Source organism: Ochotona curzoniae, unplaced genomic scaffold, assembly GCF_017591425.1.
Source record: "Ochotona curzoniae isolate NIBS_2020 unplaced genomic scaffold, NIBS_Ocur_1.0 contig_4064, whole genome shotgun sequence".
NCBI classification, from domain to species: Eukaryota; Metazoa; Chordata; class Mammalia; order Lagomorpha; family Ochotonidae; genus Ochotona; species Ochotona curzoniae.
Window position 1 is genome coordinate 3,781,279 of NW_024466107.1, and position 16,463 is coordinate 3,797,741.

Here is a 16,463-nt window from a genome sequence, read left to right on the forward strand (position 1 = left end):
TTGGACAGTCAGATATACAGAGAGGATGAGAGACAGAAAGGAAAATCTTCCAGCTGATGATTCGCTCCCCAAGCAAGCGCAACAGCTGGTACTGCGCTAATCTGAAGCCGGGAACCAGGAACCTCTTCCGGGTCTCCCACAGGGGTGCAGGGTCCCAAAGCTTTGGGACTGCAGAGGCTGCAAAGGGACTCCCCAGAAAGAAGGGTTTTGGACGATTTCTTGCTGACACTATGCTTTGCCATCCTGATTCTGTTTTTTTGCAAAATCACGGTTAGGAGCATCTTATAGTCTGAAGTTGGGTGTCCCTGCCCATGTTATTTTCATGAATGAGTGCAATAGCCCAGCCACAGGTCAAGAGCTCTGGGGCTGAGATGAGAATTCAAGTCAGGTTTTATGTGGACAGGGCCTGAAATATGTAAAGTTAATTTGACTTCTATAATTTGAAAATCAAAGTACCAAATAGCCCACTGTGTGCAGAAAGCACATGTGAGCCCTTGGCTGGTCCAGGACTACAAACTTGAACTTGTGAGACATGAATCTGGGACCTGGGACCACTCCTGCCTCAGCCACCCCACCAGGTCAGAAGTAAGAAAGGGGAGGGAAGCACAGGTTCTGGCCATGTTCAGGGCTGGGTGGACGGGACAGGGTGGGTGTGGAGGGGTTTTGGGCATTGCATTCGTCCTGGTTACATCCATCCACAGACACGGAACAAAACCAACAAAAGTCATCTTGGGGAAATGACCCATAATGCTCAAATTATTTTTATAATCCATTTCAAAAATACAATATCCAGCATGTATTCAAAGATAGCTAGATGACTGGGGAGGATTCACAGCAGCATGCACTCCAACCAGTACAAGTGACAGAGAATAGAACTAGCAGTGGAGAGGGCCCCAAACACTGGGATCATCACATACAGATGATGACATTACACTGCTTCCCATGCTGAGGATGACAGAAGACAAGGTTAAACATTTCAGTGTTAAGGACAAACTTGAGAGACTGTACACATTGGAATAGAAATGAAATCTAGAGTTTAATGATGCAGTATAAACAGACAATAGGCAAAATTTAAGAGAAAATTGAAGAATGTGACAACTTTAAGGTCTGGAACAAAATCTGCATAATCTCTTCAAGAAATAAAACACACTAACAGGATGAAAAATACAAATGGAAAGCTAAAAAGCTCCAAAAAATTAGAAAGAGGATGCTTGAGAGGGGGAAGGGACAGGGTGAGGCAGAGTAATAACTAAAGAGCACTTGAGATGTTGATTCTGAAACCGAGAAAAGGTTTGAATCACTTCACGGGGTCTAGAGACTTCACCAGAACTCCAAGCAAAAGAGTACAAAGACATCCATCTGAAGCATATCTTTGGGAAGCCATGTCCATCCGTGGTCCAAGCACTGAGAGACCTTAGAAGGAACCAGATCAAGGCAACCAGAGGAAACCACAGTGTGTCCTGAAGGACCAGCCGCTGGACAATAGCACAGCTCCAACAGGAACTATGAGAGCTGGGGGTTGGTTTGCAGCGACTCTGTCAGTTTGCTGTGAAAGAGCTAGCTCACACTAGGAGAAAAAAAATCTTTGGAGCTATTTCAGACCAAGCCAGAGAGAGTTCACCATGTTTAACTCATCCTAAAGCCTTTCTAAAGAATTCCTTGATGCATAAGTAAGGTCAGAGTAAAAGGAGCAATTACAATGTGCTCTCATATAGGATGCCAATCACAGGGCAACTGCTTTAAATTTTGTATGTGGGTTCAGGCTTGGAGTGCGGCAGGACAGACTATAGGATACAGACTCTAGGATACAGAACAGACTCTAGGCTCTAGTATCCGCTGGGGATCGTAAGAGCCAGGATGGGTGTGGGAGTTGCAGAGCTAGGCTCTTGCACCCATCAAGTGGTTCACACAAGAGCTGGGTCTAGGGTGGGAGGGCAAGCTGTAGCATCCACTGCTGAGAGCCAGAATGTGTGAGGGGCCAGTCAAGCTACTACACACTAGCATATTCCAGGTGTGACGTTGGGGTCTGGGTAAGAGAACTTCCAGCAGCCCATTGCTCTTGGGAGGTCCCAGGTGGGTCCAACTCCGTGCTTGGGGCTGTGACTCCAACCATTGCGAACAGGGAGTGAGCTGGGCTTGGGCAGCCAATGTGCCATTTGACTCCAGGCTCCTCTGGCAAGACAAAGTCTCTGCAGACGAGTGCAAGAAAGGTACCCACTGGCATACATTTGGCACAGGTTGGGGCGGACCAGGCTGAACCAGTTCACATCAACCGCTGGTGAATCCGAGCACCAGAATAGTGTGGGTTAGGCCAGGTTTGGTCACAACACATTCCTGTACTCATTACGGCTGAGATTGGGTGCCTGCTGGGCTGGGCTAGACTGTAACCCTCACCAGTGTCAGCTGGAATTGGGGGTGTGCCAGGCCGGGCACAGGCTATAGCATCCACTGACAAATGCCTAGGCGAGGCAGGCCATGCCAGACAGGGCTGCAGTTCCCAACCAGCACAGGTAGGAACCAGGGAGGGAAGGGGTAAAGCGGGTAGGGGGAATGTGGAGGGCCCCCTGTTGGAACACCTTACCTGCTGGAGAGCATGAGTTGGGATAGGGGCAGACCAGACCAGGCAGGGCTACAACACCTGTGGGCCTCATGTGAGTCAAATCATGGAAGAGCCAGGCTTGGCTGACTGTTCCTACTGGTGGAAGCCTAAATAAGAGAGGGTGAGGGTTGGTTGGAAGTTGGAATATTAACAGAAGTGGAGCAAGCAGCAACGTATGCTGGAACTCAACTCTTGCTCCTATGTCAGAACAGCTGGGGCTGGATCCCGGCACTGCCTCTTGCTGGCCAGCTCTTGAGGGATAGTATTCATGTTCTGAACTTGACCCTGCACTGGCCGGTATACACAGGAGTCTAGTCTGAGATCATCCCACACCAGGTCTCTGGTGGACATCTCTACTAGACCAGTGGACTCAGATCCTGATGACAGGGAAAAATCATAGGATGTGTAGTTTGACTTTGGAGTGCACAGCTGAATCAACTACAATTTTTGATAGCATGACAACCATGCCATAAGATTTCTGTTACAAAACCAGAGCACGATCCTTTGTGGTGGAATGCTAGAAGTGTCTCCATCAACAACAAAGCCCAAACAAGGACACCTGCTCTCACCCACAGCATCCCGTGGTTTCCTAGTGCTGCAGATTGTAAAGTGAGTCACAGAATGAGAATGGAAATTGGAAATTGGAATGTCAATGGAATGGAAAATGGAAATTGGAATGTCATAGTTAGCATCTGGCTGGTCACAGCATTGTCTAACACCAGTGCTAGCAGCCACTGCTAGGAATCAATATGCCCCAGGCTGCCTTGGTGCGGCTCAGACCAGTCAACACCAGTGAGAGTACATGACCTCAGACCAGGAGCAGGTGTCACATGACCAAGGACACTCACCAGTGTGAGCAGCAGGCTTCTGCCTCCCTGGATGACAGCAAGGGGCAGGAAGTGTTGTTTCCAATACCACCTGCCCAGGTGGCAGTGTCAGAGGTGCCCGTTGGGCTGTCCAGGACAAGGAGCTGTTCCTTGGAAGCTGGTCTCATAGACAGAGGACACAGAGTCAGACCAGTATCAGGACCATCCGTATCTTCTCACAGAAAGCGACTGTCGGGAAGGTGTCACTGGAAGCCAACTCGGTCAACTTTGCTGTCACGGGAGGAGGAGAAACTTCTATTTGCTGCCAGGTTCTGAAAGAGTTAGCATCAGAATCCTGATGGCTCTTCGTTCTAAGCCTTCTGTGAGATCAGAAGTTCTTGCTATGTATCTGGGAAGACCCCTGCCACTGCTCACTGCTGTGTGTCCTGCTGAGGCCCGGTACAGAGCAGAGAAGACAAAGTCCCTGACAGAGGGACAGCCCCTGTTACCTTCCCACTCCGCCCCTCCCTGCTGCCACATCTTCTGGCTTTCCTTCACAGGGAGAGCAGAGATCCCTTCAACTCCCAGTCCTCCCCATTCTTCCCCCAGACCAACCAAAACCTCCAACTGGCATGGCTGCACTTTAAAGATTCCTGTGAACTCCGTTCAGGTTCAATCATTTCACAAGAAGGACTCGCAGATCTCAGGTAAGTTCTGTCATATTGTTCTGTCATATTTGTTCTTGCTTATTTGTTCACTAGGAGTATCCAGGTGGGGGAGAAGTATGGGGCACAGTGGGTGGCAGACTTTGAGTTACTTCCCCGACCCTCCCAAAGCCTGGCAGCTTCCCAACACTTCTCTCACTGCCTCCCAGACGCCTTAGCAGGGAGATGGATCTGAAATGGAGTAGCCAGGACTCAAAGCATAGGGAGTACTGGTACCACGGGCAATGGTTTTAACTGCTATGCCAGAGGGCTGGCCTTATCACTACTGTGTAATGTAAGATCCAGCGAGACTATCTCTTACCTGAATTTGAGGTACTCCATCAATCTTACACACTGAGCCCCAACAGATTCTCTCAGATTTGTTGCCTGACAGCTTGTTTCACTAGCCTGCTTGCCTGTATCTGAGCCAAAGTCATTCTCATGAAAACCCTTTAGAGCCACTCCTCTTTCCCAATTTCTCCACTTTAGGAAAATGTATTTCTGGGTATGCACATTCGGCCCACCTCATCCCATGTTAGGGGGCCTGGCTGTGAGTCCTGCCTTTGCTCTTCATTCCAACTTCCTAATAACGAATACCCTGGCAGGATCAAGTGTCTGCATCCCTAAACCCAACTGAGAGACCTGGATTGTGTGTCCTTTCCTACCTGCAGCCTGCCCGGCCCTGGCCATTGAGCAGTGAGCATGCAGATTAGGGCCAGCACTCAGCCTCTCTGTCTCTCTGCCTTTCAGATAAATTTTAAATGATAACTTTCACTAATGTTTCCAAGTCATGTTCGTGCTCTTGAACTTCTGCTAACTTCTGGATATTTTAAATTTTGGTGACACTTTTTTTTTTAAAGCAAAGACTTTGTTTTAATTTCTAACTTACCATTCCATAGGAAAGCCATTACTTTTTGAATATTTACCTTGAATCTGCCTATCCTGTTGGCCTCCTTGATTAGCTATCATGATCAGTTGATTCTCTGATGTCCTTGGTCCTTCATTTCTCTTTTTCTGATATCCAAGATTCAGTTCTCATTCTGTGACTCACTTTACAATCTGCAGCACTAGGAAACCACGGGATGCTGTGGGTGAGAGCAGGTGTCCTTGTTTGGGCTTTGTTGTTGATGGAGACACTTCTAGCATTCCACCACAAAGGATCGTGCTCTGGTTTTGTAACAGAAATCTCTCATCAAGTCAGATTGAGTCTTCCAGAAGCCTTCTCACCATTTGTCAAAACTATTAAAGATAATTTCTTCTGAGATTATTTTGTTTTTTTTTTTCTGGTGTTTCTTCTCATGTTTTGTTTTGCTGCTTTTAGATGTTGCTTTTGTTCCTACTGGATAATGTCAACATGTGAGCACGACTAGATCAGCTAACATTGACTGATTCTTGTGTTCATGACGAACATCAAACTCAGGCCCAAAAAGTGGACAAATCATCAAACTATAGTACGTATCTGGAAACTGTGGAATGATCGTGTCCCCTAAATTTTTTTTTCATTGAAAGACATGTTTATTTGCAAGGCAGAGCTACAGAGAGATACACTCAGAGAGAAAAACATCTCCATCAACTGGCTCAACTCCCAAGTGGCTGCAATAGCCAGGCTGAAGCCAGGAGCCTCATCCAAGTCTCCCTCCCATGTAGGAAACAGGGGCCCAAAGCCTTGGGCCATCCTCCTCTGCTTTCCCACATCATTAAGAAGGGGCTGGATCCAAAGCAGAGCAGCACTTCATCACCCAGTATTCCAGTTCACTAACTAATGTTGGGAAGGGAGCTTGCCAGTTAGCAGCACTCTGCACTGAGGACAGCAGTTGCTGCTATCTGTGCCCTTGATACTGAGTTGGTGTCACTGCTCACCAATGAGTCACTTCACTGGTGCCATTGCCAACAGAACTGGTCGCTTACTGAGTCAGTACCTGGAGAGCTGTTTCCTAATTACACACAAGCTACCAAAGAGCAGTCATGTTTTCACTCTTGTATCCAGGTGAGTGCAGCAGCCAGGGCTTGAGCCAGGCAGAAGCTTCATTTGGGTCTCCTATGTGGGTGGCAAGACAGCAAACACTTAAGCATCCTCTTCTGGTCTTGGGCCTTGAGCCGGCATCCATATGGGATTCTGATGCTGCACGTTATAGCTTATTCCACTGTGCCACAGCACCAGTTTCCAATCTTAATCTTTGAATATGGATATGCCACATGAACACTTCACTGGTCCACTCCCCAAATGTCCTCACAAGTTCACAGAAGGGACCACAGAACATGTTTAGAATGCAGCCTGAGTCTATTTTGGGACCCAATCAGTTCAGCCCTGACCATGGCCTGCCAAGGTTTTGGAGTCAGGAGCTGGAGTCCAGCTCACCCACTTACTCTGCCTTCCCTGTGGTAGGGTGCAGGTGTCTGAGCTGAACAACCTGCCTCCCAGAGATTCAAAAATTGTTTTCCCTTCTCTGCTCTAGAAAACCATTTTTGTTCCATGCAACATGTAATATGTGATGCTGTAAGTTCTTTGGGGACAGCAGGATAATCAGGAGCAGATTCGTTCACTCTCCATCTACTCTGCCCTCGTCCCGAGGATTCAGCTGCTGCCACAGCCCCTACACACAGACTGGATTTCCTGGCCTTGAAGTCTCCTTGCCTCCCAGGTCCACCATTGGATCAGCACAGCCTTGAGCATCCAGGGCAAGTGATCTTTTTCTACTTTATAATCTGGGGATGCTTAGGCACCACCAACCTGTATATGTGTCAGTTCTCCCTGCCCCCACCTGGAAGACTAGGTCTGCATGGACAACAACACGGGGAACAGTGTTTCCTGACTGTTTTCAGAGGAAGAAAGAGTCTAGGTTGGCAAAGGACATGGCAGCAACCTATTTGAAGAAGCAAAACAATGCAACAATTTCATTAGACCTGTGTCCCCAAATGGCTACAGTGTCCAGGTCCAAACCAAGTGCCTGGATCTCCATGCTAGTCTCCTGTGCAGGTGGGAGGATTGCAAGCAGTCGGGCCATGACCTGCTGTTCTCCCAGGGGCATTAGCAGCGAGCTGGATTGGAAGCAGGTGAGCAGGACTTCAACTGGCACTCACAGTAGATGCTGGTGACGTTATGAGGCAGCTCTCTCCACTATGCCTCAACACTGATCTCTCTCTCTCTCTCTCTCTCTCTCTCTCTCTTTTTCTTTACTATTTTTTTTACTCTTTTTTTGTGAGAGTACCACAATCTCTCCCAAGGCCAGATCTCATGCCCACTGGTTGCCAATCCATTGCTAGGAGCCTGAAGCCTCATCTAGGTTTCCCACATGTTTTCAGGTTCTCAATGCTTTTGTCCATCCTTAACTGCTCTCCCGCTCCACAAGCAAGAGCTCAATGGGAAGTGGGGCTACTGGGAATAGAACTGGCACCCATATGGTATCCTGGCACATTCAAAGTGAGGACTTGAGTACTAGGCTACCACGCAGGGCCCCGGAACTTAGAATTTTTAATTCCATCACCCCCAACTTCTATGCCATTTTATTTATATTTCTGTTTATTTATATTATCATTATCACTTTTAAACTTTTTAAATTTGGGGACTGACATTGTGATATAGCAGATTAATCAGTTAATGAGACACTGGCATCCCATCTGAGGGCACCAGTTTGAATTTTAGCTCTTCTGTTTTCCATCCGGCTCAATGCTAACACTCCTGAGAAAACAGCCCAAGATGACCTAAGTTCTTGGGCCTTGCCACCTACTTGGAAGACCCAGATGGAGCTCCAGGGTTCTGCAGGCTTTACTCTGGCCAACCTGGGCTATTACAACCAGTGGGATGTGAGCCAGGAACTGGGAGGTCTGTTTCTCCTTCTCCTGCACCTGAACTATGCTGCCTTTCAAAGAAATTTTTTTAAGATAATTGTTCTTATTTTGGGTGATTTTTACATAGTTGATTAGAGTCAAAGGTTAAGGGCTACAGGAAGGTGGGTGGGACCATCATTTGTACATCCTCTTTTTCCTTCCTGTATCTGGGAAAAGGGAGGAGTTAAGGGGAGAAGCCACACCCAGCCTCCTAATCATGTTCATACTCTGGGATGGAGGACAGCCACCTGACACCATCTCAGAGTCCCCATGTGGGGCATGCCCTGAGGGTCCTGCTTAAGAGGGGATCTTTCTAATGTAAAAACGAGGCTGCCACTGTGGAATACTTAGTAAAGCTACAGTGCATAAATCTGGAACCCATTTGGGTGTCAGTTTGAGTCCTCCATTTCTGATTCTGTTCCTAACCAAACTCCTTGGGAAAAGCAGCAGAAGATGATGCAAGTGTTTGGGCACCTTAAGCCATATTCAAGACCCAGATAAAGTTCCTGGGTCCTAGCTGCTGTCTGTCCCTGCCCCTTTGTGAACCAGTGGAGGGAGAGGAGTTTTCCCTCTCTCTGTCTACTTCTTTCCCTCTTTTCTATACCTTTGGTTTCCAAATAAATACATTTTTGATGTATGTTGGTATGTATGTATGACTTACACATTTAAAATCTTTATTCATATATATTGAAAGCAGATATGTACTCAGGGGAATAAAAAATCAACAAGGACAAATATAGATGAAATAAAGCTCTGTTTCTGAATACTGTTATTGGCAAAGATATGTGACAACTGTGACATTAAGCATGCAGCTGGAGGAAAGCTTTAAATGTGACCATCTATTTCCACTGTCTTTCTCCTAAGGAGAACAAACTCTGCCAAGGAACAGGATGTTCGATGTGGGATTGTGTCTAATCAAGAAAAGGAATGGATGGTCGGCAGTGAAGGTCTGCTCTGCCCTCACTCTGCAACAACGCCTTGCAGAGCCTATCCTGACTGTGGTGACTGCTGCTGCCTCTGTGCCCTCTTCATTCACTTCCACAAAGGACTTGTGGACAATTTTTGAGACAAAAAGATCGTTGGCTGCTGACATGCCAGACAGATCAGCCTTGCCTCTACTAAAGAGATCCTGTACACCCAGGCGGACCAGATGGGAGTTGAGGACGTAGCTGTCTTCCAGTTTGAACCTAGGCAACCTGACATGGACGTTAATGGTGCACATCTTCTCAGGTTTGGTCCACTCAATAAGTTTCTCCAAGGTCAGTTGTTTCTCGATCTGAAGTTAGAGTGGGGAAAAGATGGAATTAGTGATGCGAAAGTGAAACAAGAAAGCATTATTTAAACAGATGGAAGCATCCTAACAGTAGCTGTTACTTTTCTTTCTGCATTGTAGGCAAACAGATGGCATGTTTGGAGAATTTCATCTCTTTTCTGGCAGTTGGTGAAATACAACAGTTCTAAATTTCAAGTCCACACAGGGCCAAGCATGGACAGTTTGGATATCACCAGACCATCATCCTTCTACCCTGAACCATTTCACCCACCCTCCCAGACACCCAGTCACTTAGTCAACCACTCAACTATCCATCCATCTACCCACACATACAATCACCTATTCATCCATCCATCCATCCATCCATCCATCCATCCATCCATCCATCCTCCATGGATCCATCCCTTTATGCCTTTATCCATTAACCCACCTAACCTACATCTGCTCCACTATCCTTCCTCTATTCCAATCTTCTTCCTTCCATAGATGACATACTAAATACCTACCACATTTGAACTACTGGAATAGGTTATATGAGAGCTTTTCATTTTTCCATTGGGTTGAAGATGCATGGGAAAAAATGATAAAGGATTCAAGAGAAAATATTAATGCTTTGCTTTTTTTAAAAAAAATTCCACTGAAGCTCTGATATTTTGTAAATCACCCTGGAGCAGATGTAAGTTCTAATAACTTCAGCTACTAGGTTCTCCTGGCAGATGACGTACTAGAGCAAGGTCCTCACCTAATTGGCATTGTAACTGCACCTGTCCCACAACAGTGTTCTGAGCCTTCAATGAGCCGATGTGCACACAGTGCTTGGCACAAGATGCGCTATAACTGTCAGCTATTGTCATTATTATTATTATTGCTATTGCGCTCGAAGGGAACTGCCATTCCACATGTCCTATTAATACTCATAATTTCTTCAATGAGGCTCGAGACTTCCACCTTGCACTCAGAGAAAAGATGAACAGGAAACACACCCCCACACACGGAGCATGAACCCAGAGACTGCGGGCCAGTACCTCCTTGAGCCCCGTGGACTCGTCCTCGATGTCGTCGGGCAGCAGCAGCAGCATGCTGAGCTCCTTGCCCTGGTAAGGCAGCTCCAGCACGCGGCACCTGAGCTCCTGGACGTAGCCAAAGCGAGAGAATATCTTCTGATACATCATTTTCACTGTCTTGGTCTCTCTCTGAACCATTGGAAAAATCACTGATTAGTGTCTGAGTTTTGTTTTTAGGAGTACAGAGTATCCTGTGGTCAGTTCCATCCCCTCACCTTGTTGAGTCTGAATGGGGCATCGGTGGTCCTCTCTTTCTTGAACTCCTCATGCCACTTCCCCTTGAAATAGATGGCATTCACCAGGACGAGTATTGTCTCCTCATCAACCACATCTGGGGCCAGTAATTCCGGGATTTTACCTAAAAAAGAAGACAAAAGTAAGCAAAAAAAAAAAAAAGTCAATGTGGTTTTCATTGCAGTTAAACCACCTGTGTAAGCCATCTCTGGGAACACCGGCATCACATATGAGCACCAGTTTGAGTCCTGCATGCTCCATGAGAAGACAGTGGGAGATGGTCCAAGTACCTGGGCCCCTGCCACCCACACGGGAGACTCAGAGAGCCTTCCAGGCTCCTGGCTTCGTCCTGGTCCAGCCCCAGCCATTGCAGCCATCTTGGAGGAATGAACCAGGAGAAGGAAAATCTTTCTCCCTACACCCTTCTCTCCCCTTCTCTAACTGTAACTCTGCCTTTCAAATATAAAATCTTATAAAATAAAACTCTCTCTTGTTGTAATTTCAAATCGTGACTGGCAATTTTTTTGGCACTGCTGTGTAATCCAAACATGTATCTTTCACTGAATTTTCATTTAGCATGGTGTGAAGTTAGGAAAGGCCTATTGGGTGTTTCTGCTCAAAATACAAAGGACACTGTGAGTTGGGTCAGGCAGACCCAGATTCTAAAGCAAAGGAGCCAACACTCTAACAAGTGCAAGCCGAACCCAAAGGCTAAAGGCACCGAAATTCTCTTCTGAGATATCTGATCATCTATGAGCTTTACTTGCTGAGTGCTCACTCATTAATAACATGTCAGTCTCACGTCACATCTTCCAGTCTTTCAAGTAGAACTCTATCTTTACAAGGAAAAAAAAGAAGAAGAAGAAGAAAGAAAAGGTCAGTGTTGCAGCTCAGTGGGTAAAGCTTCCTCCTGCATCACCAGCATCTCCTGTGAGTTCCAGTTGAAGTCCTGCCCGCTCTGCTTCCAATAAAGCTCACTGCAAATATCCCTGTGAGACCAGAGGTGATGCCCTGAGTCCTTGAACCCCTACCACCTACATGGGTGACCAGGATGGAGTTCCAAGCTCTTGGTTTGGACCTGGACACTGTAGCCAATGGGGAGTGAGCTAGCAGATGAAAGATATCTCTCTCTCTCTCTCTTTCTCTCTCTCTGTGTCTGTGGAACACTGCCTTTAAAATCATTCAATCAATAAAGCATCAAAGAAAAGATGAACATTCAATGGAAAGAAAAGTGTCACCGATGTGTACAACCACATGTGTGATGGAGACACTGTAGATATGCTGGCATCAAAGGGACTGTGCAGAATGGTCTGGTAGGCAGATATACCAACCCCACCACCACACCTAAGCAAGATGCTCTCATATATTACTCACAGCCATGACAGTTCACACACACAGAGCTCAGATTCCCTACACAGGCAAACTCACACCACAACCTCCCATGTGCTATAAAGCACTTAGTTTAGCACGCTGGATGCTCCTCCACATTCAGTTCCTTTGCTTATATCTTCAACGTCAGCTTTAAGTTTGGGTGAATTAATGGGCTGAAGGGAGAGTTTTGGCTGCCTAGTTCAGTCCTGAGTCGGCCTTTGGATGCACTTTTAACATGGGAGACCTGGCTGACACCAACAGCCACTGCTGATGTCAAATATGCACAGGATCAGTGGCACCTGCTGAACACCCATGTATATGGACCAGGATGCAGGGGCCTGGGAATGAGCAAGGATGGAGACACATGTGGGGAAGGTGGACAGAGGGAAACACCTGCCCAGTCTCTCACCTTCTGTCAGACCTTTGACCCACTCGTTTATCTCCGTCCTGGCGTCCTCCGAGGCCTGCTGAAAATCCACCCTGGCCAAGTCAGCACCGTACAGTTTCTGAGTCGAAGCCAAGAATTCCTATTTTTGTTATAGAAAGGAAATAGCATAAGTAATTTCTGTTTCATATAAGGAGTTGTCAAAAAATTATGGGAAGAGTGTAATAGATAAAGCTCCATGTGGGTTCAAAAGTTTCACATTCAAGTAAACATCTATTTATTCCATGTTTCCATAAACCTGTTAAAAAACCTTTGCATGTAAAACAGCTTCCTAAAAAGTTATGGAAATTGTCCTAAAAGATCCCATTTCATTATGCCACAAAACTTGAAACAATGCTTTTAAAAAATTTATGCTATGAAGAAACATACTCATTTATTATCTTAATCATTTTTAGTATACGTTTCATCATGGTAAGCATATACCACATATTACAAAATGTAAAAATTACTAATTTTTTCCAAACTGGACATTTATATACACACATATATAATATGTTCATATATACACATATATGTATACATGCATAAAAACACTTGTTTTTGCTTCGAAGTCACTCCTGCTTTAACAGAGCATCCAGAAGGGATCATTTCACTCTGGAGATTATGAAACTAAACCACCACATCAGTTTCACTGGAGGGCAGGGGCTTTTTGTTCTATGGACCCATCCAAGATTGGTGATTTGTTTGTTTTGATTTTGTTTTCTGAATGCTCACAAGCCTATAAACACACTACCATCCCTTGGCTGTGTGAGGGAAGCAAGTCCAGTGGGGTCTGGGGATCCCTAGCCCGGCATACTCACAGGGAGAAAGGCGTAGGTTTTCTCTCCATAGAGCCTGTTAGCAAGTTTCAGCACACAGGCCTCCCTGCGCTTGCTCATCTCAGCATGCAGGCTCTGGAATCGCGAATGAACATCCTCCACGGCATCAAAATGAAAAGCCTAAGAACCAAAGACACACATTGCCAACAGCCACCCATGCCGGAGTTACAGAGCGAGTCCTGAGCATTCCGCTGCCATCCAACTCAACGCCTTCTCACCACCAATGGGAAGGGCCCAGCTTGGGACTGGACTCCTAGGTCCAAGGAGCAACCAGCCTCAGGAAACCCCACACCACAACACAGCCCCAGGGACACAGGAACCACCACAGCAGCCTCGGAACATCCTTTCCTTTCCAGGATGTAGGTGGTAACCCATGATCTGCTTTTCTCTCCCCATCCCACCAATGAAATTGACAAGCAATATTTCATATTCACGTTGTGAGCCACAGATGAGCTGTCTGGAAACCTCTCAGGATCAGCAGTGGAGATGAGAACCCCAATCCTTCTCCATCACACACGGTCACCTCTTTATCCTCCTACCACATTAGCACCCATAAACTCATTTATTGAAAAATGATCTCTTTAACTTGGCATTCTGGCCAAAGCTTAATTCCTGTCCCATCTCCCGCATCCATACCTCCTACACACCTATGTGTTATATGTCAAGAAACTCTCTATGGTTTTATGGGGCCTGGCTGGTCCTTTGCTTTTGAGATCCAGAGAACAAAAACTGATAGTGGACAAAGGCCACGATAAGTACTGGACACAGATGGTTGTCCTTGCAGCCACGATCCCTTAAACCTAATCAATCCTGAGGTTCTGAAGTCCCAGAACAACACTCAGAAGGGGAACCACAACTATGCAGGATAGCAGATAATATGAGTTTTGTTTTTTTTTTACGTGGATGTTTAAGAACATTTTATAGTGGTTCTGGCACATTGGGTCAACTGGTTCCACTTGCAATATCCCATATGGGTACCAGTTCGTTTCCTGGCCAATCTTTTCCCCATGCAGTAACACTGCTTGTGGCCTGGGAAAGCTGTTGAACATGACCCAGATCCTTCGGTCCCCACACCAACATTAGAAACCTGGAAGCTCCTGATTCCTGGTTTTGGATCAGCTCAGCTCCATCCTTTGCAACCTTTTGTGGAGTAAGCCAGCAGATGAAAGGTCTTGCTTTCTCTATCTTGCCATCTCTTTGTAAATAGGCCTTTCTGATAAAAATAAACAAATCTTAAAAGTAGAGAAAATGCTTTATATTGCAATGAGGATGAATCATAGGGACATGGCTAAAGCCTGATCAGGTTGCAACTGCCTACTATTAGGGACAGTGAAACAGCTGTGTTTTAAAAAAGCCTCGCTCATCTGCCATGCACATTCTCTGGAAGGTTGGGAACAAAGGATTACCATCCTGTTGTCTCCACTTGCTGCCACAATACCAGAAGCATGGTCCCACCCTGGAAGTTTCCAACCCTCTCTGGGATAAGTTCTCATTGCAAGACAATCCTGCCTCTGCCAGACTCAGGAGGGGATATGGCTTACAGAGCAGCTGCCCAAACTCTGCTACCCATGGGAATGGCAGCAGTCTCCAGCGTGGGGATTTGGGCAGCTTTGTTCACTTGCATGCCCACAAAACACACAGCAGATGCTCAACAAGCCATGCAAACTGGGCTTTGCTGCAAGGCTGTCCTCACCCCAAAGCCCTGGTAGATAGGGTCCCCTACACAGGGTCAGGGACAGTGCCATGGGCCAGTCCATGTTGACAGCACGGAGGGCAAGGGAAGACAAGGCGTCTGCTGACCTTGGACAGCTGGGCCTCCGTGTCTCCTCGGGCCCCCAGGAGGATCATAGCCATGGCCGAGGAGATGCTGTAGGGAGACACGAAGATATTTCCCACAGGGTTGTCTTTGTCCAAGGCCAGGAACAGGTCCAAGGCAAAACTGGTGTTGGCTGCACTCAGTGGCTCCATGGCGATGTCTGTGACAGAGGGCATGAAATGACCACTGCCCAAGCTGGCATAGCTCACACAGCCACCTGCCCATCATCACTGGCTTCCTTCACACATGCAAACCATCCTGGCACCTGCAGCTTCTCCCTCTTTTTCCCTCATGCCTTTCTCAGGAGTGCAGCTACACTCTGTAGGAGCACAGGGGCTAGAACCTGGGGACTCCTTGAGAGCTGACCTTGTGCACAGCTCAGTCTGAGGAGGGAGGGTCCCATGCCACACCACTGCCCAGAGAGTGGGGTGTCCCTACTGGAGTGGAGAACATTCCCCACCAAACCCCTACCAGCATCATTTGCATATTTGTGGCATCACTGTGTGAAGGCCACACAGCCTGATCACTTTCAACCTGTCTGGCCTGGTGTAGAGGTATAGTATTACAACTCCCACCTGCATTAGGCCAGACATAATGGTTTTCATTTTAATGGGGTTATATGGCCACATGGGCACCGCTAAGATGCAACAATGCACATTGGTGTCCCTCTGGTTCAAAATACAGAGTCACTCCTGCAACAAACCCATGGCTTCCATTACTTCATGACATTTCTAATTTTTTTAAAGTGTCATAGCTCCTTACTGCTCATGAAAAGAATTTCCACTAAAGACACAGTGAAAATTGATGGGCTCATCATTGTCATGTTTGAGATTCAGGCCACACAGTCTTCCTCTTCAGGACTGGCGTGTCTCCAGGCCAGCTGGGAAACCAGATGGGGACGAGGGTCCCCTGGGTCACTGCAGCAGGAGCCGCGCACTTGGCCTGGGGATGGGTGCAAGGTGGGGTACCCTTGGCTGGCTCAGGCCAGGAGGCAGACTCAGGCCACACAAAGTGTTACAGCAGACTCAGACTAGCTGCCGTGGCCACACCCTCCTGTTTCCCGGAGCTGCAAAAGGACCAGAGAGCTGGGTCCAGGCACCAGAAAGGAGGAGGGAGTTGCACAGAAGGAAGAGCCCTGTGAACTGTGCCCTGGGGCTCTGCCTCAGCCTAGGTGGACTCCCTGAGCTGTCACCCTCCTTCCCTGTCTCTCCAGGCGCACCCCAGGAGCCCAGAGGTGGTGCTGGCTGTGCTGTCCAGGGCCTCTCTGCTTACCTGCTGCGCTGACCACGGACTCAGTCGGTGCTGGGAGTGCGGCGGAAATGTTCCAGAACCCTGAGGCTGCCCTTATAACACGCAGAAGGAAGGTGTTGCCCAGGCTGGACCACTCATAGTTTGGAGTGTGGATGCCCAGTTTTTTTGAGGAAGTCCTGGTTTTTGGGAACAACCTGCTTTCTATTCCTGCCCTGAGCAGGATTGAGGAACCTCGGTGTTTTCTGCGTCTGTGG

General features: G+C 47.2%; 2 protein-coding genes across 3 annotated transcripts in view; one reads left to right on the top strand and one right to left on the bottom strand.

The window, feature by feature from the left end:
• Positions 1-16,463, top strand: part of LOC121159060 (leukocyte elastase inhibitor-like) — a 70,301-nt gene that overhangs the window by 25,900 nt on the left and 27,938 nt on the right. The gene's annotated exons all lie outside the window — the stretch shown is intronic.
• On the bottom strand, positions 8,730-16,264 carry LOC121159061 (leukocyte elastase inhibitor A-like). Its single transcript, XM_040984100.1, has 7 exons — positions 16,231-16,264; positions 14,943-15,118; positions 13,125-13,262; positions 12,289-12,406; positions 10,490-10,632; positions 10,236-10,403; positions 8,730-9,213 (listed from the first exon to the last, which is right to left on the bottom strand). Exons 2-7 carry the CDS (start codon positions 15,108-15,110, stop codon positions 8,797-8,799), a joined length of 1,152 nt encoding a protein of 383 aa, XP_040840034.1. The 5' UTR covers positions 15,111-15,118; positions 16,231-16,264; the 3' UTR covers positions 8,730-8,796.

Coding starts and splice junctions, on each gene's coding strand:
- LOC121159061 (XM_040984100.1), bottom strand. CDS start 15,110: ATGGAGCCACTGAGTGCAGCCAACACCAGTTTTGCCTTGGACCTGTTC. Junction 13,263..14,942: donor CGGAGGCCCAGCTGTCCAAG/GTCAGCAGACGC, acceptor TTTGGTTCTTAG/GCTTTTCATTTTGATGCCGT. Junction 10,633..12,288: donor GGTCAAAGGTCTGACAGAAG/GTGAGAGACTGG, acceptor CTTCTTTTTTAG/GTAAAATCCCGGAATTACTG.